The sequence below is a fragment of the Pelophylax lessonae genome (genome assembly GCF_965119305.1).
Source record: "Pelophylax lessonae genome assembly, chromosome: 8".
Lineage (NCBI taxonomy): Eukaryota > Metazoa > Chordata > Amphibia > Anura > Ranidae > Pelophylax > Pelophylax lessonae.
The window spans coordinates 41,411,499-41,438,622 of NC_138775.1; the positions used below are offsets into that span (position 1 = coordinate 41,411,499).

General features: G+C 40.0%; 1 protein-coding gene across 1 annotated transcript in view; it reads left to right on the forward strand.

Annotated features, from left to right (window-relative positions):
• Positions 1-27,124, forward strand: part of FOXP1 (forkhead box P1) — a 1,279,200-nt gene that overhangs the window by 1,174,144 nt on the left and 77,932 nt on the right. Inside the window, exon 11 of the mRNA XM_082265551.1 lies at positions 3,173-3,377. Within this exon, the coding sequence (XP_082121677.1) occupies positions 3,173-3,377 (205 nt within the window). The remainder of the gene's footprint in view (positions 1-3,172; positions 3,378-27,124) is intronic.

A 27,124-nucleotide genomic window follows, 5' to 3' on the forward strand; every position in this document is an offset into this window, starting at 1 on the left:
TAGGATTTTTCCTTGCTGAAGAGACCAGAATAGAGCATTCATAGAATCCAATCAAAAACCAATAATATTAAGGCATAAATGGTTGCTGTGTTTTGAAGCAGCTGTTATTAAAGCTAAGTTGTGAAATTGCATGATGTAATATATAGTGGTTTTAATAGATTATAGCATAGCAGTTAGAGGGGCAACTTCGTAATTAGTTGTAGTTTTTTTTTATTATTATTATTGATTACGCAGCTGTCCAATTTTTTAAAACAAAAGGAAAAAGTAGATAATATCTCTTCCAAAAGCTGGTTTTACATTTCCGCCCTCCCCTTCTTGCTCATTAGCATTGATCTGAGCCCTGACAGTAATAACTGGGTGAGCTTTATAGAAAGTTATGTATTTTTTGCGTAGACACATCCATCAATTAAGCGAACAGTACTAGAAACCAAAATTAATGAGAGAGATAGGTGTGTTAATGAAATAATCATAGTGTAATCAATTTGACTGTTAAAAAGTGAAAAGCATTTCAAGGAGACAATATGAATGAATAATTTATGTCTCCGCGCGATTAATAAAAAATGTATTTCATAACAAAGCTATTTGTCTTCATTTAAAACGCAAGTAAAAATATGTGTCTTTCATTACATGTTACTTTGTCACAATATTCTGCATTTCACGGGACTTTTGATGATGGGGAAGGGGTTGGGATTGAGTAGCAGTACACATGCAGATGCACTTTGCAACATTTCTGTTGGCTTATTCAGTAGGACAGCGCAAGGAACAATGACTGCAAAGTGCTGTAAGTCATAGCCTAAAGTGTGAATTCTGCAATCAGAACAGTGAAAAATGAATTCTGATTGGTTGCTGTGGACTTTGACATGGTAATATAAGCCCTGTTTACTGCTTGCTTCACTGTCTCTTGCATACAAACTTAGGATCTAGCCAATGGTAGAGTATAAACCTACTTGGTGGCCTAGAGCAGTGGTCCTCAACTCCGGTCCTCGGGGCCCACTAACAGGCCAGGTTTGCAAGATAACTAAATTACATCACAGGTGATCTCATTTGCTGCTCAGTGATTGCAGTATTCAAGTCTGCATCTCCCAAAAGTAATACTTAAAATCTGGCCTGTTAGTGGGCCCCGAGGACCGGAGTTGAGGACCACTGGCCTAGAGCATCAAAAAGTTTATGTAAAAAGAAGACCTATCAGCTGAGCATCATTTTTGTGCCATGGGGAATAGGAAGGAAAGGAAAAGACACTTCCAGTGGTGTTTATCCTTTACAGGAATATAGATAATGGGAACATATTGCCCAACTGGCCTGATAAGGCTGGCCATACACCGGCCAAGATTCAAACCATTAATGGGAAGGCTGAATGTAACCAGTCAGCCGTATTCTCTTACAATTATCGCTAGCAGCTTCCCCCACTGGGAGAAGACAATAGCCCGGCAGGGGGGGATACCGCATCAACACTGTCTGTGTTGATGGGGGAATCGATTGAGTTACTTTCCTGCAGAAATTCGCTACGTGTATGGCCGGCCTAACTGTTCCTGCAAATATCAGCTGCCTGGGGAGAGTGGGGTAAGTTCAGGGGCTCTTGTAGACATGAGATTGTTATATGCTATGGTAGGTCAGATGACTGACTGTCAATGAGTGCCCTAAAGTTAAACTGGCGTCAGTATTGTTTAGGGCCTTTGGCAGTTTACCTAATGACATAACTATCACTGATTAGCCCATCCCCACAGCTATTACGTTTTGATCCTCCCTGTTAGATTGTAAGCTCTAAAGAGCAGGGCCCTCTTATTCCCCCTGTTTTGAATTGCATTTCAACTGTGCTGTCTGCCCTTATGTTGTATCCACAAACTGTTGGTGCTATATAAATCCTGTAAAATAATAATAAATATAATATTAATCTCATCAAAGAATTGGGGCTAAGTCAAATTACTACTTATTTAACATAACAAATACAGAAATTGCTCCAGAAGAGCAAAAATGGGCTTGTGGTATGGGACTTGCAGAATGTTTGAGTAAAGCCCCAGATAAACATTTGGAAGTAGTCAGACACACATATGATCCAACTGCTTGTCTGGCTAGATGATTGAAAAGTTGATGTAAAAATTTTACTCCCAAGTTTAACCGAGGTTTTAGTACCGTTTTGAAACTTTAACAGTTTACCTCCTGACTTCTAAAGACATAACTGAAGAAAAAAGACTTTTTGGTATGGTCCACAAATGACTTTTTCAGAATTTGCAACATTTATTATAATATGTATTATCTACTTGCTACAGACATTTCACTTATTAATGTTAACTTACCCAAGGCCTGAAGCATGCTCATGAAATTAAAGGTGGGCCTCAAAATGTCTAAAATAATCCAAACAATGATCTGGGAGGATGGGTATTGAGAATATATTTTGGTCTGCATCTAAGGTCACTAATCCAATGTACAAAATTGATCAGGAGGGCAATGGGAGGTAGAATAGGGTTTGTTTTTTTTTTTTTAGAAATGCAATTCCATCTTCAAATTCAACTTAAAAATCTTATAGCTGCCTCACCTATACACCGTGAATACACATAAATAAAGTTAATTTTTGGGTTATGAAGGAAAAGGCAGAGCCTTTTTGTCCCGAACATGCCAAGCATTAACAAGCTGAGAAAGAATGTTAACCTACAGTGCCTAATTTGTTTATCTTTCCATACCTGTATGTAATTTTTATGTATTGGGGTTACATTATATGGTCAATTTAGATTCAGGTAGTGGATTTCATCTTTGAAAGCTTGCTAATCTTATATTGTAAATGTAAAAGCTAATTCGTGAAGCTTGTAGTGAATATAATGTCATGGCATACTGTTGCTTTGCTGATTATACTCACCAAACCAGGATACTTGTGTCGTTTAACTCCTGGGAACAATTTCATTAAAACAAAGATAATTTGTATGTTGATGAGAATTCTCAGTTAGATACAACAGGCTCCTTGCTACTTTTCCAATCCCCCCCTCTACTTTTAAGATTAATAATCTCCTTTTAGTTAAGCAAATACCATAGCAGAAAAGAATGAATTGTTGCATTTCATTATCCTTTGTAGGGGAGAAGCGGTTCAGTCTTTGTTTACTGACTCTTTTGATTTAATTACTGTTTGAGGAGGGCTGAATTAGCTGTTAATTGATTTAATTATCCAATTTGTTTGTTTCAGGCATGATTCCAGCGGAGCTGCAGCAGCTATGGAAAGAAGTGACGAGCTCGCACACGGCGGACGATGGTGGCTGTAATAACCACAGCACGTTGGACCTGTCCACGACATGTGTCTCTTCGGTTGCAGCCCCCAAGCCCTCCTTGCTCCTCAACCATCAGGCATCAACTAATGGCCAGACCTCAGTTCTCACTCCAAAAAGAGAGAGGTATGTGACAGAAAGGGGTGTGTGAACACTTGTTTACTGGTTTGTAATTGTATCATTTTAGAGCATTAAAAGGATTTGTGCTAAAAATTCTAAGGACATCCATTTAGCTATGCTCAAGTAAGTCTTGGGGGCAATATATTGCATAATTAATGCAAGAGTGACACATTTAGGCATTACTAAGGCCAAATAAGGGTTAACTAGACTGCAGAAGTGAAGGTTTTTAAGCATTAGATCTGCTTGTTTTAGCACACAGATTTTCCAGCATGTTGGAAAATGTACTTCATGACTAAACGCCATTGAAGCGCTTTATTGTCCATGCTAAACATTTCTAGCAGGGGTAGACATATCTACCATCACCTGTATTTGTTGGTGAGTCATCTGACCACTATGAGCGCCATTAAAATTCCTGTGGGTTTGCAGATCAACTATTTAATTATATCTGTCATTGCCCAAATAGCTGCCTTTCCAAACTTTTTGTGGTGTTTTATCCTGTATTAGATGGTATTGAGCTCCTGCTGATACAGTCTGAAAGGATCATGTCACTCTTGTATGGGAAAAGGGAACAGTCCACAACTGGCCTTACAGATTCGTCAGAATGTTGTGGAATCCCTCTGCAGGGAAAAAAGTATTCCTAACTAGTGCAGGTGATTGCTTTTTCCTAGTTAACAGTCACTAGCTGCCCACAAGAACAGCTCAGACTGGTAGCAATGCTCAGATACTCATGAGCATATGGCTGGCCTTAGTATATGGATCATAAAAGGTTGTCAAATGTGGTGATGCATTTACTGTATATGATGTAAGATGTTTGAGTGGGAAAAATTGTTCAAAAATTTTTCAGAATACTTTATATTTTTGATCTAATCCTCGCTGTTCTTAGCTGCGAGCACAGTGATTAACCGGGAGCTGCATTCAGAAGTTATGGGCTGCCTGTTTGATGTACTTTGCATCCTTTGGGGTATTGGGTATAAAAAAAATCTGGGTGTCAGGAAGAAAGATCTATATTTATGCATCTAGCCCTCTTTTTTGTGTTTTCATAATATTCCTCTTTTGTAAAGGGTGTAAAGGGGTAGTATACTCATCATAAGAGAAACACAAAGGCTACCAATGTTAACTACTTCTTAAAAAGGCTAGTTGTGTTTGGCTTCAATACTTCTGGGTCCCAGGCCTGGAGCAAACATGTAGCAAATGGAGAGACAAAATTTAGTAATTAGGCCAAGGCATTTGCATGCCAGCCAAGCAACTAACATTTTCAGGATGAGAATTTATCAATTAAAGCTTTAGTATTACCTTTTGGCAAGATTACTTTAACTGAAGCCAGCAATGATATATTTCCAGATAGAGGGAGTATGTTTAACTGTTAAACATCTCCTTGTGGCTCTCTTTTTCAAATTACATGACATTTCTCTTGGTCAGACATTCACCTTTATGCAATGCGCAACTGACGCGCAAGAACAGGACCTATTCTGACTGAAGGTTTTCAGATGTTGCAGTAAATGCTTTTGTATCCATTATTTTTAAAATCTCTTCTGATCAGCTACTTAACTGCTATGCAATAGACATTTAATACACTCTTAAAGGATAAGTTCACCTTTCGTTACATGTTACGCCCATATTCAGGGCGTAACATGTAACGTATTATGAATGGACTGGCCCCCACACCTCCCCAATCCCTGATCTAACAGCTATTGGGGATCTTCTACATCCCCCTGCCACCTGTCCCAATTAAAAAAAACATGTTAAAGTGGGATTTCGGCCACGTCACTCATTCGCAATCTACTCTGAATGAAAAACTACAAGATCTGGCAGCCTTTGCGACTGTTGGCTTGTAGTTTTCAATGAACTACCACAGTACTGCGGAGCGCCATGGTAGTTCATTATCTCTGCCTGTCAGATTTTGTCTGATAGCCCGTACGAGATGTACAGGCACACAGATACACTGGCAGATCTGCTGGAGACTTGCATGGCACCAGTGATCTGCTGTTCACTGATGCAATGCTTTACAGGCTAAAAAAAAATGCACATTCTTTTACATGCCAAAAAATGGGCATTTATTTTTTTTTCCCAAAAAAAGTGAACTTATCAGTTAAAATAGACCTAAATGTAATTACTAAAATTTGCCTAAATAGGGACCTTCTTGGCAGGATCTTTAGGTGGTATTTAATAAAAGCTGTAGATTTAAAAGATTTGCCATTAGCAATCTAAAGCTCATATGAGCTGGTAGTGATTTGGATTAGATCTAATTAAAGAATATAGCTGGCGTAATGTGGTAATGCTAAAATTGATGCCAGTTGTCATATGGCTATCAATGTTCAACAGCTCCAAAGCAATTAACAATGGGTTAAACCTTTTTCAGGTCTTTTCCCTGAGCATAATAAGTTTTTACGTACTATGGCGGAATATGCACTTACATTGGTCAGGGTTCATTGATCTCTCCAGTGATACTTTTTCGTGTCTCATGCGTGTTTAAATAATCCTGTAGGAAACGTTAACTTTGAGGTCAGGCTCTTTTTTTTTTGGCGCTTAATAAATCTATAATTTTCATACTGCCGGTTTTAGGGCCGAGTTACAGAGAAAACTGTTGGCTTCCTGCATGCACAAATGGAGCACCTGGCTTCTGTTTAAATCAGTCACACAATAGGAGTAATTATTTCATTTCCCTGGTGCAGAGGTCAGCACCATAGGATGTCTTTTTAGGCATACAGGATTTACAGCAAAGTGTGCAACAACTGGCTTCTAACAACGGACGGCTGTAAGTGACAGTCCATCTGGAGAGTGATCCGCCAAGAGTTATGCAGCTAGCTCCAGTTCTCAGTCTTGATCTGAGTTCTGTAAAGAGTTGGAGTCTTGCAGTCAGCATTTTCCTTTCACACATTGAGAGAGGGATATACAAAGCTGTTTTTCTAACCACTCCCTTTCTTATAACAAATCTTTCTTGTTTTTACAACCTTTACCTGGCAAAACATTCCACTTTTAAGGGTATCAGATCATAATTTTTAAGTGCAAGAAGGTTGTGAATTGAATCTTCACGTGAAGCTGGGAAACTATATTTTCCCACTGGACAATCATCTGCTTACTTTGGACAAATCTAGTTGAGATTTCCTGTTGGTGGACGCAATCAACGTTGATGGCAAGGGCACCTGGACTTGTGGAAGAGAGACTTTTTTTTGTATGATGGATGGGGATAAATGTCACCCTTTATTGTGCAGACACTTTTGGAAGACATGTTTAACTCAAGATTTCCAAAAAAATTAATTTAATGAAGTTCTTAAAGGCAACCTTTCATTAGAAAAGCATGTGTTTGTTTGCTAAACTATGGAGATAAAGATACAGATAAAGACTTCTTACTTTTCTCAAACTTTATATCCCAAGCTATTTTTTTCAGTTAAGGCTTGGGGGGGGTTACTTCTTCTGTGTTAAATGTGGCTGAGCACTTCTCCTTCACTGCGCTGAAGCATTCTTTTAGGTTAAATGATGACCATCATCATTTAAGTAATTTCCTGTGGCCAGGTCATCATGAACACACCTCCTAGGAGGTGCATCAAAATGCAGTCTGGGCTTACAGGACCCCTGGACTAAATAGGCACCAGAGGTCAATACATAAGCGCTGAACAGTCCACCCACTACCGTTAGAGTTTAAGTAATATAGGACCTCTAATGTCATCAGACATTCTGAAGACTGCAGAAAGATGTATGTATAGTGTAAAAAAAAAAAAAAAAAGATCCATGGAGGGCTTAACGAGAGAAAGGGAGGAACTTTCTAAAGCTCAGCTTTAAACTTTGTCATTACAGTGTTCTGCTACTGAAGTATGTAATAAGGGCAAGGAAGGCAAAAACTCCATCTGAATCTTAGACCTCATAGTAACAAAACATGTCCCACACTTTTAGAGTGCTAATGAACATTTTATATATAGCCTGTATTTATATTTTAGGTTTTAGCATTTTACCATTCCTATCTGTCCCTTGCCCCCATGGGCATTCAAAGCCTATTATATATTTACCTCACTCACAACCGATTTGGAGAAAGACAACTACACCAGCAATATGTGTTGGATTATGATGGGAAAACCACACAAACATAGGCAGAACATACAAGTGCAATGCAAGTTGTGTTTCAGGTGCAGATCAAATCCTGAACTCATAGCTACAAGACAGGAAGACTAACCTCTTCTTATGCTAGCTACAAGACAAGAGCACTAACCTCATGTTTAACTGCAATACCTTTCTGCAGAAGCTGAAATACATTGTCCAGTATTTTGTACTTTTTTTGTACTAACCAATATCAGAGAGTATTCATATTGGATGAGTCTGAGGCACATGGACAAACAGGGTGATCAAGCAAGCTCTGTCTTCTGGCCTTGGCCTCCTTAGAAGACAGTGCAGCCAGGCTGTATATTACTAGATTCCATTTGCGTCATTCTCAGTTGACATCTCTATTTCAGTAGCACTTACTAAATCAGTATGTCAAGGCTTATATTTGCTAAACTGCTTTGATATTTTTTTTTATACATTCACTCAACAGAGAAAAAGAAGTAGTGTGTTTTGAAAGTGGGAGGGGTATTTTCCTGTCAAAGGAAAATTGTCATTCCATATTTTCAGTGTTTGAAAGAGCATAAGTCAAATTGATCTGTATGTTTTTTTTTTTTTTTAGTAGTTCTACTAAATTTAAAACTTATCTTTAAAAGTAATGTCATTATGTATTCTAGTACAAATGAAATGTTGGTTATTGCAATATTAAATGCTAAAAATTTGCAAGAATGTAGTTTATAATGAACATCATTTTTATCATTCAAAAGTAAAACCCTTGCCTAAAGGGAGACACCATGGGGTTTTTTACCAGGAGCTATACTTTGCTAAATTTGGGGGAATGTCCTGTCCTCTAAAGCAGTGTTTCTCAACTACTAGACTGTGGCTCACTGCCGAGCAACAGCCTCCTTCCTCTCAAGCTCCAGGTAGCTGCAGTTCCCTTAACCGCGCGCTGTGTATTCCAAGTTCCATAATTACAACCAACCTCCCAAAGTGACCCACAGTGCCCCTCAACCTCTCAGAGTTCCCCAAGGCCCCCTATGAGCCCTCATCTTCCACAGTGCCCATCAACCTCCTACAGTGTCCCCTAACATGCTGAAGAGCCTCCAGCCTTCCTTAGTGCCCCTAACAGTACCCCCTTATCCCCTGCAGTGCCTTCCAGTCTCCCTTATTACCCCTGCAGAACTGCCACTCTCTTGGAGGAACCCCCATCCCCCTTCAGAGACTCAGTCCCCCCACAGTTGCCCCCAGATTCCTCCAGAAACCTCATCAATCACAAGGCCACCAAGTCTGCTGCAGAGTCCCCTAAACCCCATCTAGAACCTTAATTTCCCATCAGTGACATACAGTCCCTACCAGAGCATTCCTGAATTTCAATACATATTTTGTATTCCCATACTTTTATTTTGTGTGTATAAACTGTTTTAATGTTGGAGAAGGCTTTGGAAGAATTTGACTGGCCCTGGTCATAATAGGATTGAGTACCAATGCTGTAGAGCAAAGTGTAGCCCACCTTTTTCCTATCTGTCCAATAAGGGGGCCTCAGTAGCCAATAATGGTACTTTTATTGGACAAGAGGTCTGAGCTTAACGCCAATGTTGATCAAACAGAGCCCTTTATATAAGTGAAACCAGAACAAACAGAAAAAAAAAATTAAATGAGGCTTTCCATGATATGGACTCTTGCTTTTAAAAGTTTAAAGTGACTGACCAGTTTTCTTTTAAGGGCACTTATGTCAGCTGCCTTTATTTTTTTTTTTTGCATAGCACGATTTTGCCTCATGTCACTACAGTGTCCAGAGACCTGATATCCATTATGCCTACGTACTAGATTATGATGCCCATTCTCTGGAAGACTTTTCTCTAGAAATTTGGCCTTGTGGAGTTGCACTAGAGATCACTTTCATGCATGATTCACTGGTTCGAGGGACAATTATCTTTGAACTTAGGGTCGGGTATATATATGTTTTGGGGAAGCTAGAAAGTTACCTTTGCCTAATGCGAGTGTCATCTATGGGTTTGTACTTTGTAGTAGAAATTCCAACTTTGCCATGGTCGCAATCCTGAAGTTAAAAACAGACAACTAAAACATGATTGGAAAGCCTGGACACACTTCCTAATTTTATTTAACCTGTTTCATTTCAGAAGGTCCAGGAGGCCTTGTGTTTGCAGGGAAATGTCTCTAGCAATTAGGTTTAAGCTTTCATTATCTCAGTGCATGTGGAGTACAAGAAAACTCTTGCCTGGTTGCTACTGGCGACATAGCTGTTGTTTTCTTTTCACCAGATGTTTTTATAACCGAACCCTTTCTTCTGTCACCATCTCTGTACCTTTTCACAACACATATTTCCTCTATCAGTTCTGTAAACTCAGTTATCTGCATTCCCACCCAAAAGAGAGGAAAAACAGGCATGTCTAGAGATCTGGAGCAAATCTTTCAATTGTTTTGAGCATTCAATCAGCACAGCGCTGGAAAAGTTCATTTGAACACACCCAGTATGTACACAAAGTACAAAAACAACTGCATTTCTCTGTTTTCTTTTACACCTTTTGCATGATAACAGACAACAATATTTGATCGATTGCCCAGTTTCCATATCGGACTAGCTGATAAACTCATGACTAGCGAATAAGGCAATTTTATGAGTGTTCTTTCTCTTTTCTAATTTGTTATTTAGCACATGTTTGATAAATTAGGCTTAGGTTAAGTTAGTATGGGTGGAATGGAAGGTGTTAAAAGACTTTTTAGTTTTTCTTAGTATTATAGCCAAGATGTCTCTTGAAAGAAATATGGGTTGTCTCTTGACAATCATTTACTTGTGTTAAGTAGTTTACATAACTTCTCTGTTTTTGTCTTGAAATTGGTCTTAGTAAAGCCAGCTTAAAAAAAAATAGTCCTGTCAGTTGCATTATGAAGAAAGTTGTCTAATATCAGCTTGCATCTATTGCAGAGAAGCATGCAAAAAACTCAACATATCCACCACCCCGGGGCCCATGACACCTATCCACATGAAACCAGATTTTCAACCAGGGATGGCTCACACCTTCTTGGCAGGAGTGAACCATGATGGGGAATTATATGCACACCATCTCTTGGATAATGGCAGACTAGTCAAATATAATCGAATATAGACACCAATTGGCCAGAAGCCCATCCACCCTTATGGAATACCTTCAGCTATGCCACTTCCTCTGCTCGACATTTCAAACTCTTGCGATGTCCAGACCCCTTACCACTTTTGAGAACCTCTGCTCTAAAACTTTGCCCCAAACACGTGTTATTTCCATGATTTACAACCTCCTCTTGGCAAGCAAAATCTCAAAATCAGGAAAAGCATGCAGAGCCTGGGCTTGAGATCTCAGGTTAGATATTTCACATGATGATTGGATACTCATATATTGTAATACCCATAAAGGCTCAGTAAATATAACTATAAGAATAACTATAAATTGTAATCACATTGGTACTGAACTCCTGCTGTGCTACACAAACTTGATTCCGCAATAACTGACCGTTGCCACAGTGCAGTTGGCACCATCTTACATATTTGGTGAGAATGCCCTTTACTCCCACCATTTTGGGTACATAGCTCAATCGCGCAGGTGACAACACACACCCTCAAGTTTACCATGACACAGTTCCTCCTCCATCTCCCGCTCACCTCCCCAGGGGATACCTTAAGTCACTCGCAATGCAAATGGTAAATACAGCCAAAATGTGCATCCCTGTACATTGGGGCTTGACACAGGTCCCCTCACTTCTAGAATGGTTCAGGCGAATCAACAAGATTGCGGAAATGGAAGAACTTATCTCTATAGCACACGATTCCCCCACTAAATTTATTTCTGTTTGGGCAGAATGGCTGCACTTCCAAATGACAGCCAACTTTTTCCAGATAGTCAACACGCCTTAAGACCATATCACGCCCTTATTTACTGAAATACCCAATTAACTTCTATTCAGTACGATATACGCCCATACCCTGTCCCCCCTTTTCGGACAGAATCAAAGAGACCTTGGCCGAAGGACCTTCCAGAAACCCCATTCTTTCCCTTTCCTTTTCTTTCCTTTTTCTCCTGCCTTCCCTAAACTCACACCTCTCCTCTACAAGTCCAGTTCTGCTTTAAACCAACATACCCTTACAATACAAAAGCTTGAGGAACCCATTGGCCATTGTGTTAGAACCTCAATTTGACATATTTTAAGTTTAGCACATTCCTCTTAATACAGAGCATGCCTTTTTCCCCTTTTCTGGAGTGAGATATTACCACGTCCTACCACTGTACTCAATACAGTATATATAAACGCTCTGATTTAGCACGACTTTGGCACATGTATAATCCACATCATAAGACCTCATACATTTTGCTTTATTCTAGTGACGCGTAGACTATTTATGTTCAATGTTTATATAAACATTCTTTTGCTGTGTCATCATCTAATTGCCACTAGAGGTTATTATCACGTTACAAAATTGACGGTTTTGAAGCAGACCAAAGATTGTCACTTTGTATGCATAATTTGTTTACTCATACCTGTGTTGGTTGTTTTTCTCTTTTGCACTTCTGTAACCCTGTACTTTTTCCAATAAAATTGTTTGGAAAAAAAAAGAAGAGAAATATATGGCTATGTAATTGGATGACCCAACTGGCCATTTTTGGTATGCCTATTAAACCTAAAATGTAACTAAACCCTCTCTATTATTTTTTCTAATTATATTGCAGTTTACCAGTCCTTAGACTCAGTGGCTGCATACATTTGTCCTTTTTAAAGCTTTTTTCCTTTATTTTTGCATGGTAGTTCTGTGAAAAACATACCTGCTGTCCCTGGGTGGCTATAATCACTCCTCCACTGCATCTATGGAGAGAACCATGGTTGACACCAAGGCTAGGCTTTAAACATGTCTGCCCTTGTTTGCCTCTATTACATATGGAATAGAGATACGTAGTTTAGAGAAGGAAACTACCAATGTTTTTTGCTTCCAATTTAGCTCGCATGAAGTGACAAGGCCACTTTATTTCTGGCAAGATCAACAGGTATTTTATGTAATTGCTGAAAATGTTCTTAGTCCAAAAACAGAAACAAAATGCAGCTACAACCTCAGTTTTTGGTTTAGTTGGCCTTTAAAGTGGTTGTAAACCCTTGCATATGCCCAGTGAATCGACTATCCTCAGGTAGTACACAGAGATTAAACAAATCCTCCTGCATACGTTGTACCTATTTATCTGCAGTCCTCTCTTCTCTACAGCCAACAAAAATCAACCATTTATAAAGCTTGTCTGAGCTGTCAAAAAAATGGGGCGGAGGACCGAAATTACACTCTGTAGAGCTCAGTGAGGTGAGCTCTTATAGCTGATTGGAGGGAAGAGACACACCCCTCTTCACACAGCACACAGGAACAGAGCTGATGCTGTCAATCACAGGGTGTGTGCTGGAGCTCCCTCCCCTGTCATCTTGTTATCTCTCGATGTCAGAAAAACTTGTCAGAAGTGACTCATGCTGATAGCAGAGGGTACACACTACAGAGGCATATGCTTTGTTCATATTTCATATCTGAGGTTTACAACCACTTTAAGCACACTATACATGTCAGTGCATGCTGGATCCCACTATGACTTAGCGGTCAAATAATTTACACACCTGGCCATTGATATATCGGGCCAAATATGAAAGACTGAATGTTAGTTGTCCTCTGAGCACTTCTATCTGAAGAAGTGATTGAATGACTGCTTGTATAGCAAAAAGGCATAATATAGTTAATACATTGTATGTATATATACGTGTGTGTGTGTGTGTATGTATATATATATATATATATATATATATATATATATATATATGTATGTATATATATATATATGTGTTTAAGAAGGTGGAGAGCATCAGCACGTAAAGCTAGTTATCTATGCAAGTAACCAGGTGGGTCCCAATATAACCATCTAAATCTATATATAATAAAAGGGGGTTAAAGCACAGTGAGTAATACACTTATAGCCAGTAAATTAGCAACTTCAGGCATCCCTGCCCTTTACCGTTATCAACCTGCACTATGCAGTGGAAATAGGAAAATTAATGCTCAGGTCCAAATAGCTTCATATATACAACACGTTAGAAACTGATTGGGTGTTACCACTTGTTAACCCTTTCCTTTAGCAAACTTATAAAATGGGGATTAGTATATATATATATATATATATATATATATATATATATATATATTTTTTTTTTTTTTTTTTTTACACCTTCCCATGTGCATTTTCTCCACCCTCCTGTGTACTCTTCTTACAACTGGCAGACTGTGAACCATTTATTCACATTTTGTTATTTGTCGGCATAATTACTGTTATTTTTTTATTGCTTGTTTATTTTTGGCTTTTATTGTAGAGCACCATTGTTTAATATAGAAACCCCTGTCACATCATGAAACAGGCACACACACCTCTCGTAAACAATATTGGGATCATCTCTATTTCACAATATTTCTGCAGATTGCAGATTGAGGCAAAATGAACAATGCGTTTATGTCCTGGACTGATTTCCGTCAAATGATCTGATTTACGCTCTTACCGTCTCCGCGGAGAGGAGTAATCATCTTTTCATCTGCTTGCACAAATTGATTGAGCGCCATGCTCTAGAATCTCAGGGGTTAAATTGCAACAATTACCATCTTTGGCTTCCCCAGCGATCATGTTGTAAGGTGCATGCCATCCATTTGTAGAGCTGATTGAATTATGGTGCATCTTTACCCGTAAGTGAGCAATATATTATACAGAAGGATGCACATTGACTTGTTTTAAGCAGCCGTGGCAATCTGCTGAGTACCAGGCTCAATTCCTATTTAACACACACGAGCCAGAACACAAGGCAAAAAAAAAAAAAATACATGCAATTGCTGTTTCAGCGAGCGAGGCAGTACTTTGTACAGTTAGTGGAACAATATACTATCATTGTGCATTTGGGTGTGAGAACACTTGAGTTATTGAATTTCGTCTTCCAGGATCGGCGTTGTCCTATCAACTGGAAATTAAGGTCACGAAACAAAAGTCTTCTAGTCGTCTGCAGTAAGCACACTAGGCCAGAAATATCTGTAATTAATTATACTTCAAGAAAATGTTCTTTTTCTGTTCCAAGGAAGACGGTGTTCCTATTCTTTGAAGAAATAATTGCTGTGTAAATTTTTAAAAAAAAACACGGTAATTATTTTTGTCAACTATTTAATTTTTTTTATCACAAGTTAGGACTGAACATGGCTAAATGCACAGATGAAATACATATGTAAAAGCTGTTGCCTGCCAAAGAATTTGTATTTCTGAGATTTACACAGCTGTGCTTTACAGCACAACCCTGTCTGGCAGGTTAGATTTTTCAGTAAGGCCCCTTTCACACAGGGAGTCCATCAGGCGGACTCTGTTTTTCTCAGCGGGGGATCGATCCGCCGATCCCCCATTGAGCAGGCGGATGGCAGCTCTGTCTCCGCGCTGTGTGCGGAGACAGACCTGTCAGGTCCCCATGCATCTCTATGGGGGAATCAGATGAGAACGGACCGTCTGTCCGTTCTCATCCGATCCACCAGATGGATGGAAAATAGGGTTTCCATCCATCCGGTTTTGACGGATGGGATTGGATAGCAGCGGACATGTCTCCGCTGACATCCGATGCCCCAAAGAGATGCATGGGGCATCCATTCAGATCCGCCTGAAAAACGGACAGGCGGATCTGAATGGACTCCCTGTGTGAAAGGGGCCTTAGGGTCCTTTCACACGAACGATCCGATCAGATCTGCCTGTCAGTTTTTCAGGCTGACCTGATCAGATCCTCCATGCATCCCTATGGGGCAGCAGATGTCCGCTGGCATGTCCGCTGACATCCGATCCTGTCCATGAAATCCGGACGGATGGAAACCCTATTTTCCATCCGTCCAGGGGTTGGGATCAGATGAGAACAGACAGGTGGTCCGTTCTAATCCGATTTCCGAGGCTATGAAACCTCCTCGCTGAGCAGAGAATGGTCTGCACCGGACAGTGGACCATGTGAAAGGAGCCTAACATGTACAGATCCTGTCCTCTTCAGCCTGTCATTGAAATGTGAAAGGAGAAGCAGCAGACTAGTGAGCTAATCTATCTGTCACTCTGCTTTCTCCTCCTATCAGCATGCTCTCGACACTGCAGCAAAGCTGGCAGGGTCCTTGTTATGAATTTAATGGATTCAGAGCTGCATTTTTTTTTTATCTGATGATTTCTGCTTTAAAGCAATGAAAATTGTTGCAAAGTTCAAACAAATTTATTGCAGAAATGTCATTCTTTGCACAGTACCTACAACTGTGTCAGAGAACTGGTGGAGATTGCGGAGAAGATATGCAAGGTTAGAAGTAGTGGGGAACTTGTCCAAACCATTGAACAACAGATATGCATGTTGGGGGAGAAGAGAACTTTTTGAGGGTCTGATTTTTGGGAAACATTAGTGGCTCTAAAAGCATTAGGTTTTTTTTTTAATCTCAATGCATTCTATGCATTAAGATAAAAAACCTTCTGTGTGCAGCAGCCCCCCTAATATGTACCTGAGCCCACCTCGATCCAGCGAAGTTGCATGAGAGACTCAGCTGTCTGGAACTCTCCCTCCTGATTGGCTGAGACACAGCAGAGGGCGCATTGGCTCCTGCTGCTGTCAATCAAAGTCAGTGAGCCAATGTGGAGAGAGAGGGGAAGGGCAGAGCCGCAGTTCCTTGTCTGAATGGACACACACAGCAGCAGCTCAGCTTTGGTGCCCCCATAGCAAGCTGCTTGCTGTGGGGACACTCGGCAGGAGGGAGAGGCCAGGAGCGCCGGCGAGGAACGCGAGAAGAGGAGGATCAGGGCTGCTCTGTGCAAAACCACTGCACAGAGCAGGTAAGTATAACATGTTTATTATTTAAAAAAAAACAAAAAAAAACTTTAATATCACTTTAAACAAATTTGCTTGTCTAAGGGATTTTTCACATGTTGGATCATTTATGTTCTGGTGCATATTTAATGCACTTTAAAGGTCCCCATTCAGTTGACATAAATACAAAAAAAATCTGTCAGTAGATAAAAAACAATGTTCCTGTTGGACTTTTCTTCTGCTTCGTTGGGACCATATTTTACTATAAACTCTAGTAACTGAAGTGAACATTGGTGTAGGTAAAGACAGGGATAAGAACCTTTATCAAGTTATTTTATGCTGCTCCTGTCATTGCTAGCTCAATGCACCCTTTCTATTTCTCTTGTGATCGCTCTCACCATGACAGAAAGTGATAGAAAACCAATATTTTACAGTGGTCACAAGAACCAAGGAGTGAGGTAAATATTCCAACTGAACACATGTTTTACATTTAAGTGGGGAATTCTTCTCATTTTATACACATCTTACATCCGAGCCATAAAGGCCTTGTAAAAAGTAGTGATTACATCATCACCGTGCTGCACATAACCTGTGTAGAGAACAAAACTGTGGGGGGGGGGATCCAGCAGGCTCCACCCACTACAGATTGCCTGCAGAAAACAGAAGAGGGCGTAGACAAGACCAGTCACCTTCAACAAGGAGAGAGGGCGGTCCTGACTGGTTTTTATTACAGGAGGCTCCTGCACAGGCAGAGGAAGTTAAACACTGTATAGATCTGAAAGAAAAATATGAAGGGGTCTTCAAAAAGTTTCCGCACTTTTTTTATATTTAATCAAGTTAAAAAACGTGCAGAAACTTTTTGAGGAACCCTCGTACAAAGCATACAAAGATTCAAGTAAGAATAGAAGAACCGTTGTACGGTGGCTATTGCTACCAATCAAGATCACACTAGTTAGCGAACAAAAGTTTCAATTGAATGGTGGTATTGAGACACTATAGAACAGTTCTATTGAACGACTAATAATAATTTAGACAAATAATAGGTAAATTGATGGATTCCTATTAGGAAACCAAGATAAAATCTGGCTAGGTGGTGATGGGGCAGCCAATGTTTTGAAATAAGTTTAATATCTTTCTAAAAAGATGTGTTTCAGTGGTTTGTTTAATGATGATGAATGTCAGATGCCATGTGGAAGGAGGTTCCAGATAAAAGGGAGCTGTGCAAGGGAATTCCTAGCAGTGTGAATGAGCAAAAGTGGCTATAGAGAATGAAGTTGATGAGCGGAGTGAATGTATTACATCAGTGTAAGCCTGGACAGTGGAAACCCAAGGAGGAGTCAGATGCTTCACGCCTTCCTTGTAAGCCTAAGAGTGAGCAGAATACAGGATCTCTTTAACAAGCAAGACCCCGCCCTCCCTTTCCATAAATAAAATAATAATAGTACATTTCAAATCTCCCGTTTACACGGGGAAGCACATTAGCGATGTCTCTGGGGTTTGGAGCACAGCAATCAGTTAAGGAGATAAATAATCTGATTTGGCATGACACTCGCTCTCCTCTCTTTAATTTGTCTTACACAAGGAAAATTATAATTAAATCACTCAGAGTAAACCCCTGAGTGCAGAGGAGGGGGAAACCAAACACACAGTTTGGCAGAGCTTTCCAGTAGAGACCCAACTTCCCCCCATGGTGCAGGGAGAAGATATTTATCAATATTCAGTGGCGTTAAAAGATGAACAGCGCTGCGTGATCTGCAGGGTGGGAGCCTCCGCTACCAATCAAGGCTTGTTAAGATCCCTTTCTTTTCCCATCACTGGCGCTTGGCATCATTAGAATTCAGCACTTGGCGTGTTTAACATGCTTTGAATTTTTTTTTTTTTTCTTCCTCCTCTCCTGTCCCCTCTCGGGCAATTTAATAGTGTTTGTTGTGCTGATAGTACACACTTCTACTCAATGTATTCTAGATTCCACAATTGCCAGCTCTACGGGAATGGAATTATGCATGGGTGAAAGTGCTCTGTCTAAGCTCCTACGCTACTCTGACTGCAGGCTAAAAATGCTTGGCTGTGTTATGCTGATCATACATTGTGTAATAATTGCAAGTAATCGGAGGTGTAACGATAAATCTTTGGTCCCAAAGCAAGAAAATTATAGCATTCCTGACCAAAAAAAAAGAGAATCAACAGCTTTTACCTGTAGATTGCAAAGTTTGGAAGCAGAATGATTGGACTGTGTGCTTGCGGGAGAGTTGTAAAGTGTAGGCTGGCTCTATGCGAATGAGGCTGACTTCTGGGAGAGTCACTGATGCTTCTTGAGCCCACAGAATAGCATGAAGCCCTCTCAGATTTCAAAGTTAACATAATTTGCATTTTTAAATATTTACTCACCTTCTCATCTCAGCAACAAAAGCTGAGTGCAGTTTAGGTTAAAATCTGGCAAAGTCTCTTTTTAGACTCCATTCCCCTAGAACATTGTTACTCAACTCCGGTCCTCAGGGCCAACTAACAGGCTAGGTTTGCAAGAAAACTGAAATACATCCCAGGTGATATCATTTGCTGCTCAGTGATTGCAGTATTCTAGTCTGGATTTCCCCAAGGTAATACTTAAAATCTGTCCTGTTAGTGTGCCCTGAGGACCGGATTTGAGAAACACTGCCCTAGAAAGACCCAATTCTTGAGACTGGAAAACAAAAGTTATATTATCAGCTCTTTCTTCATTAAGGGTATGTGATTACAGACTTTTGTTTTCATATTGGCCTCCTATACATTCCTGACCAGCAGAACTAATACCAAGAGAGGAAGTTCTGCATTTGAAGGTATTTAGGGCTCTGATTCATTTTTTAAGAGTACAAGGATGTGCTCACCAATATGCTACTGCTCTGTCTTTGTCTAGTTAGCAGGCTGAAGGTGGGTCCTTGACCAAGCTGTACTGCTTAATTGCCCTAGAGATCAGGGACCTGGCAGTATAATGAGGCAGGGGTGCCTTGATTGCGAGATGTAAAAAGAATTACAAATCTTTAGCCAGGCCAGACACTTCACATTGAATGTATGTATGGAATTTTCATTTTCCTGTAGTTTTCTTTTAAGACTATGTTCACACTGTTATGCATTGATGTGATACATTGCCATTCATAGTTAATCACAACTCAATGCACTTTGCCATTGGACATGAGTTGCAGTGCAACAACAATGCTTGGTAAAGTACGACCATGCCTTGTGGTGTGCTTCATTACAAAAAATAGCACATGCACCTTTTTCAATGCGATTTGGCAATCTAATGCACTGTCTTAACACACCGTGTTAACACAATGCAATATATATCACATAAAAACACACTGCAGCAGTGTGAAGCCAGCAATATAGCTTCATACATATGGGTGTCCAAATGGAGTGCTCTACAACCTTACCCTTGCCCATAGGACTGAAATGTAATTGATGTAGTTGACCAATTTGTATAAATGAATGCTGAAATGTGTATCGCCGTTGATGTTGCAACCCTACTTTGTCTTAATGCCTTCCTGGAGGTGGCAAGGTTAAATCCCACATTTCGAGTGAGAGTACCAATCTGACCAAATATAGGTTATGACCACATACTCATATATATTTGGTGAGTTGATTTTTTTTCTATTGAACTTTCCTAATGCCAGAGTATATTCAGAGCAGGTCTAAAAAATTCTAATCAATAAATTACTGGCCTTTGTATTGGAAAGCCTTACATTTTGAGGGAATTTCTGGGCATACACATGTGGAAACTAGCATTTTGACTCTTAATTGAGAGTATATACAGCACCTTGATACGTGAGGATCGTGTTGTAAAAGAAGCCTTCTTTAATGAAAATTCAATATTAAATATTATGTAGAACGATCTACTCCCTTAATGTGCTTGCCCATGGTACCATAATTATCATGTATACAGTCTAAAAATGAGTATCGTGGCCAATCAATACCTTCTCAGGGGATTTACCAGGCATGGTGACAAAACCCAGATGTTCAATAACTGCAGCTGTTATAAAACCTTTTTTCTTTTTTCCACATGACATGAATTATCAATAGATTTATGTGAATGGCAATAATCTGCCAAGCTGTGCAGTAAGAATTAGAGGACAATTAAAAATTCCGCTGTAAATAACCCCTTGGTATTGCTAAACATGTTTTTTTCATGTTTTTATTTCAGTTTTTTTTATATAACGAAAGTATATTAGTTTTAGGAAATACATATTTGTAAAGGGGACATGGATCAGTAGTTTCAGTGTATTGTTGAGTATTAGATTTAGGGTTAGTGTATCGTGTTGGTCAAGAGCACAGGGTTTAGAGCAGACTTTTGCCCACCCAACCAACTTTCCATCATTGCATTCCTATTTCCCTTCTCTCTCCCAATTGGACGTTTATTTAGATTTTCAATTTTTTTTTAATACCTTTTTTTTCTGGCATTTCCAGAATTCTCACCTACATGAGAATGATATCCCAGTTGCTCACAGCCTCCTGGGATACTAGCTTCATGCATTCTAGGAGGCCCCAGGGTTATTTTCAGTGCATGCATCTCTGTGCATCATCAAGGGTCTGGCTGCAAGAACCTGGAGGAGACAGCAGCCCCCTGATAATTTAGATAAAAAAGATAGCGCCCCCCCCCCCCCCCGCAACTGGCAGATTGCATTAAAATAATGCTGGATTCACTGCACATGTGTGTATATATTTTTAAGATAGTTCAGAGAACAAGGAAAGTGGGGAAAAAAATATTCTGGATTCACTGCACATGTGAGTATGTATTTTGAAGATAATTCAGAGAACAAGGAAAGTGGGGGGGGGTGGGATAACACTGGATGAGGGGTACACTTTCTCTTTAAGGGTTAAAGCCAGCACATGGTATTTTAACTCTTGCTGCAATGCATAGCAAGGACCAATTGCCAGATGCCCTTGCTGGTACCGCTATAATGTAGGTGTTCTCTCCAATGTCCTGAAAGAGACAGACTCTGGAGGGGTGCACATATGTGAAGGAACAATAACAAGTATCCTTCGACACTATGTGGCTGGATGGCACTGCATACAACATATCTGTGCACACATACATATACTACTAGTGCTATAATAGTAAATTCTCTGCACTAAACAAACTTTATATCAATCAGTGGCGGCTGGTGCTCCATCAGTCGCGGGGGGGGCGTCACGTGGCAGATGGACCTCCCCCAATCACTCCAGCAGCAGACGGACCCCCCGGATCCCCCTCCAATCACTCCAGCGGCAGACGGACCCGGACCCAGACCCTCTACACTAGTTTACTTACCTTGCCGGGAATGACAGGTGGCGGTGGCTTCCCCCTCAGTCCCCATGTTCACTCTCTGCTGCTGTCTCCTCCCTCCTTGGCCAATAGTGTGCCTTCTCCTTTCGGCCAATCGGGAAACAGGTCTCAGGACCTGCTTCCTGATTGGCCAAGAGGAGAATCAGTGTGGCAATAGCGAATATTTATTCGCTATTGTCATACAACTGGGTGGGCTCAGGGAGCTGTGCTCTGCGCCCCAAGCCCACCCTTTTTTGAAGCCTATTAGAGCCTCTGGCTCTAATCACGTGCTTAAAAAAACAAAAATCCCCCATTGTAATCCATGTATCTGGTGCCCTGCATGTAGATTAGGGGGTCGGACGCATGGATGGGGGGGGGGGCGTCGCCCCTGCGCCCCCAATGGACGGGCCACCACTGATATCAATTAACAAGATCTTCGTAAGTATTCAAGTGTGTTAAAAGGGATAGTGGATAGAAGCACTACATTGTATTTAATGCTCATAAACTATATAAAGCTAATAACCACCATAGATTACTTTTAATTCAGTTGTGTACATAAAATTAATATATAATAGTAATATATAAGTAAAACCGAGTTCATTGGCTCCCGGATGACTGTTTGTACACGCCGTTTAATAAAATCGAGTAGTTAGCGTGACATCTGCTCTGCAACACGGAACATATTAACTGCAGACACACCTAACAAACAAAAAATAAGCCATTTGACCTTTGTACTTTGGAGAGCCTATATGAAACGCCAATACAATTTATGTCCTGCTTATCTTGCTGTGTTGACATAAACATATGGAGGATATTCTATGTCCACTGTCAGGAATTTAAAGAGATAATTGGCTAGGTAATTTATTTATCTTGTAAGCCTTTTATTTTTCCTAGAGAAAAAAAATAAAAAATGTATTGCAAGAGGCGTATTTTATCTGTCTTTCCACTGTAAAAGAATTGTAAAATTATTACATATGTAAACAACATTCTGATTGTACAGAACACAATGAATATAATGAAACCTTAGGACTGCAAATAGAAGATATAAAACGAGAAATGTAGGAGGAAAGAATTCAGAGAACTTCAGAAAAAATATACCCCCATTCACACCTGCGATTTGTTGCATGTTTTTGTCATTATATACTATGGTAATCATTCACACTTGAACACTGTGCTGTCGTGCGGTACATGCGCTTTTTCTTGGGGCAAAATTATGGCTACAGTTGGAGCACTTGCGCAACACAAGTGTATTCTCCTACCGTGTTTCTCCGAAAATAAGACCGGGTCTTATATTAAATTTGGCTACAAAAAACACACTAGGGCTTATTTTCAGGGGATGTCTTATTTATTTACGGTACGTACAATAATTTACATTTATTCAAAAACAGTCATGTCATCATGACGATCCTAAAGTGGTTGAAACCCTAACAAAAAAAAAAATCCTGATCCTTTAGGGCATGATAGACAGCACAGGGCATGTACTGTCTCATTTACCCCTCTCTTTGTTCTAAAAAACCTGGAATAAAACTATAAAATGTTTTTTAAAAAGTTCCTGTGTCCCCTGTCTTCTCTCCCAGCTCAGGAGTCAGCATTAGGACATTCTGTAATCCCAAAAATAAGCCTTGGTCAAAATTTGTTTTGTAAAAAGATTATAGAATGTGCAGTGTGTCTCCTCTTGTATTTTTATAGTGGAAAATACCCTATTTACAGCACCGTTGGGTTCTCACATCACCCACCGGAGCTCTTCTTCCCAGCTTTGAGCACTGCACAGTAAGGGGCCGCTGACATCAACCGGGAGGAGAGCAGAAGATCTACGACGGTCATGTGAGCACCCAGCGGCACTGTAAATAAGGTATATTCCACAATAAAGTTACAAAAGGAGACACACTGCATATTATATAATCTTTTTACAAAACGGATTGCATGTTTTTACAACGACTTTAACTAGGGCTTATTTTTGGGGTAGGGCTTATATTGCAGCCATCCCCAAAATTAAAGCTAGTTCTTATTTTCGGGGTAGGGCTTATTTTCAGGGAAACAGGGTAGCACCTCAGATGGTAAAGAAAATGGAGGATTCAGGGGTGTATATGTTGGATGTGGAGACTTGCATCTGCCTGGAGAGGACACCTAGGAACCCCTACAGACCAGTGATGTCTTATACAAGAGCCATGGCTAGCAGTAGAGGGCTTGGGGAGAAATTGGTATAGCGGACATGGATCCAACAGCCAAGACCCCAAAACATCATACAGAAACACCAGAATGCAGATGAGAGAATGACGATGACATGATGTTGCAGATAATACTGCTTTGTGTCAGGCAAAACAAAAATACCTGAAACTTGAAAACACACGAAAAGCATGCATTTCACATGGAAAAAAAAATAAAATAACATGCAAAAAAATGCATTAAAATCACCTGGAAATTGGCATGCTCAAGTATGAATAGGGACTTAGTTCACTTGTGTTTTCCTTTAAAAAAAGCCAGAAACAAAATTGATGGTAAACAGCTTGTTTAACTGTCTAGCATGCATCTTTACACTGAGTTAGGACACTTGACTGAGTTTAAATGAAGCTTACAGTAGGGTGGCCTGTTCTTTATATCTATAGGCAGCAGAGGTGATATTTTAGGTGGGAATAAAACCCAACTGCAGGAATCAACATGTATATAGTTTTGAAGCTTGTATTAGGGATGAGTTCCAGGTATGACAATCTTTTCATGATTACATATTATGAGCTCAGACCACTATAAGTATGTATGACTATGTATGTGCCATGCCTGTGGGATCCCCGTGGAAGCGTGAAATCACTGAAGTGGGCACGTCTATTCCAGTGATCTCCACTAGCTTCCAGGTGCAACCTTGAGCGGCTGCCCTGCTGCATTGTGAACACAACAGGTCCTTTAAAAAGCTCTAATGGGGACTCTGATGTAAGGGGGGAATTTGAAAAGGCCACTTTTATTTAGGGAAAAACTCTAAAGTAATGAGGACTTTGATGGGGACTCTAATGTAAGGGGGACTTTGATGGGCTAAAGTTTATTTCGAATTTCTTTGCTTTGGTGTACTGAAGTTTTTTTTTTTTCTGTTCTAAATCATAGCATGCTGTTTACAAAAAAAAAAAAAAAAAAACTCCAAATAAAATGTATTTGTTCATTTAAATTTGATGTATTCTTTTAATAAACAATAATATATGATGTGGCCCTTGTACTGAAAAGTTTGGCGACCCCTGACATACACATTTTGCCCTGTTTTATACATATGTATCACACACTGTTTTTATTATTTTCTTTATCATCTCCCTGATACCATTTATTGCATGGTACAATTTTTACATATGTTTTTTTTCTGGTTTGCAAATTTGCCAGGATGTGATTTTATTCCCTCCAACCTTTCGTGCATGTCTATTCGAAACAGTTTACACAGTGGTCTCTTAAAATGTAATTCAGACATAGAGCACAATTTCCACATCACAGGTGGCGTTAATATAGGCCAGTCCCCCCTAGGCTCTTGTCGCCACGAGTCGCGCAGCTTGTTCAGTGTTTGCCTCCATATGGCGATCTGTCCCGTTCAGAGGAGCTCCGCTGTAAATAGCTCTCCCTTTGGGTCCTGTGATCACTGTAGTGAAAAAGATGTTAACTCTCAGAAGCCTGCAATCCAGCCGCTGACTCCGTGTGAGCTCCCGTGTTTAAATTACTGTACGCTTGAAGCAAAATGACAAATACATTTTAGTCTTCCTTTCCAATTTTTTTTTTTTTTTTTTTTAGGAGCTTGTAACAGTTGACTGAACCAGCAGGTTCTTAGCTGTTCTGTTTTGTAACATCTTTCTCACTGTGCATAAGACAAATCTTTCTGTTTACTCAATTAAAATGGAAGGTCGGAACAAACAGCTCTTATATGCTTTCTATAGGTGGGGTTAATCATTAGCCAGGGTAAAGAAAAGAAAGAGGTTTGTTAACTAGGGAACATAGATAGATATTTAGTACACAATCCAATGACCTTGATTTTTTTTTTTTTTTTTTTTTTTTTAAGACTAATGGGCAATGTTTTAAAGGACACAGTCATTAGGAGTTTTTTATGTTTAAAGGTGTGAGCATAGTTAATATACTACCTGGCTTATCTTAAAGTGAACCTATCATTAGATTTCACACAACACATAAATTAGTCTCAGCATTACTAAAATGGGTGTTTTGAATAAAATCAAAAAGTTCTTTCTTTTGTAATTACTTGGCATTTATTGTAATGAAGAATAAAGGTCTTAACCACTTAAGCCCCGGAAGATTTTACCCCCTTCCTGACCAGGGCCTATTTTGCGATTCGGCACTGCGTGACTTTAACGGACAATTGCGTGGTCGTGTGACGCTGTACCTAAAGGAAATTGACGTCCTTTTTTTTCCCACAAACCGAGCTTTCTTTTGGTGGTATTTGATCACCTGTGCGATTTTTTGATCATGCGCTATAAACAAAAAAAGAGCGTCAATTTTGCAAAAATAACAATATTTTTCAAATTTTTTATATGAAATTCCGCCCAAAAAAATGTAAAAATCAAATTTTTTTTAACATTTTCGGCCAATTTGTTTTATGCTACATATGTTTGGCAAAAAGCGTATTTTGATTGGCTTGCGCAAAAGTTATCACGTTTACTAACAAAGGGAAAGATTTTTGTCATTTTTGTTGTTTTTTTTTTAACGCGTAATGGCGGTGATCTGCGTTTTTTTTTTTTTTTGCGGTACTGCGACATTGTGGCGGACAGATCGGACCCTTGACTGACATTTTTGACACTTTTGGGGTTACCAGTGACATTTCTACAGTAACTGTTAGAAATGTCACAGTGCACTGTTACTGTAAAATTACACTGGCAGTGAAGGGTTTAACTTTTTTTTGAGAGGGAGGGGTGGTGTGTGTCCCTAGGGGCGTGATTCTAACTGTGATTGGCTGTGGCTTGAGGTGTAGGAACACTGATCAACGGTCCTACATAGTAGAACCGTATGATCACTGTTTCTACACAGGTGAGAATGACAGGCGGCTTATTTACATCAGCCGCCTGCCTTTCTCCCTCTGCACCAACGATTGCGAGTGACCGGCGGACAATCAGACGATTGGGTCCGCCGGTCACACGCGCGGGGGGGTCCGTGACCGCGCGGGAGCGCGCCTCCGGGGTCGTGCGCTCGCTCCCTAGACCCTTACAGGCTAGCGACGTAGTACTACGTCGCTCTGCCTGTGAGGGGCTGACCGCCGCAGTAAATAGTCGTGCAGCGGTCGGCAAGCGGTTAAAATAAGGCTCCTGCCGCTGCTGATCTGGTGCACATTGCTAGATTGAGATGGGGCTCAAGTAAATATAAGGGTGGGGGGAAGCTGCACCAAGGAGAGTTTTTACCTTCATGCATAGAATGCATCAAGTTAAAAAAAACTTCCTGCCTTTAGAACCACTTTAAAAATGTAATTTCCCCACGGTAACACCAATTGTGTCTAATCTATGTAAGAAAAATCTGTATGCTTGATTATTCCCCAACTGCCCGTCTCAAAGAGCCCTAAGACCCCAGTTTTTTCTTTACTGACTTTGTCTCGTTGGAAAGATTTTTCTGTACTTCCTCTCTC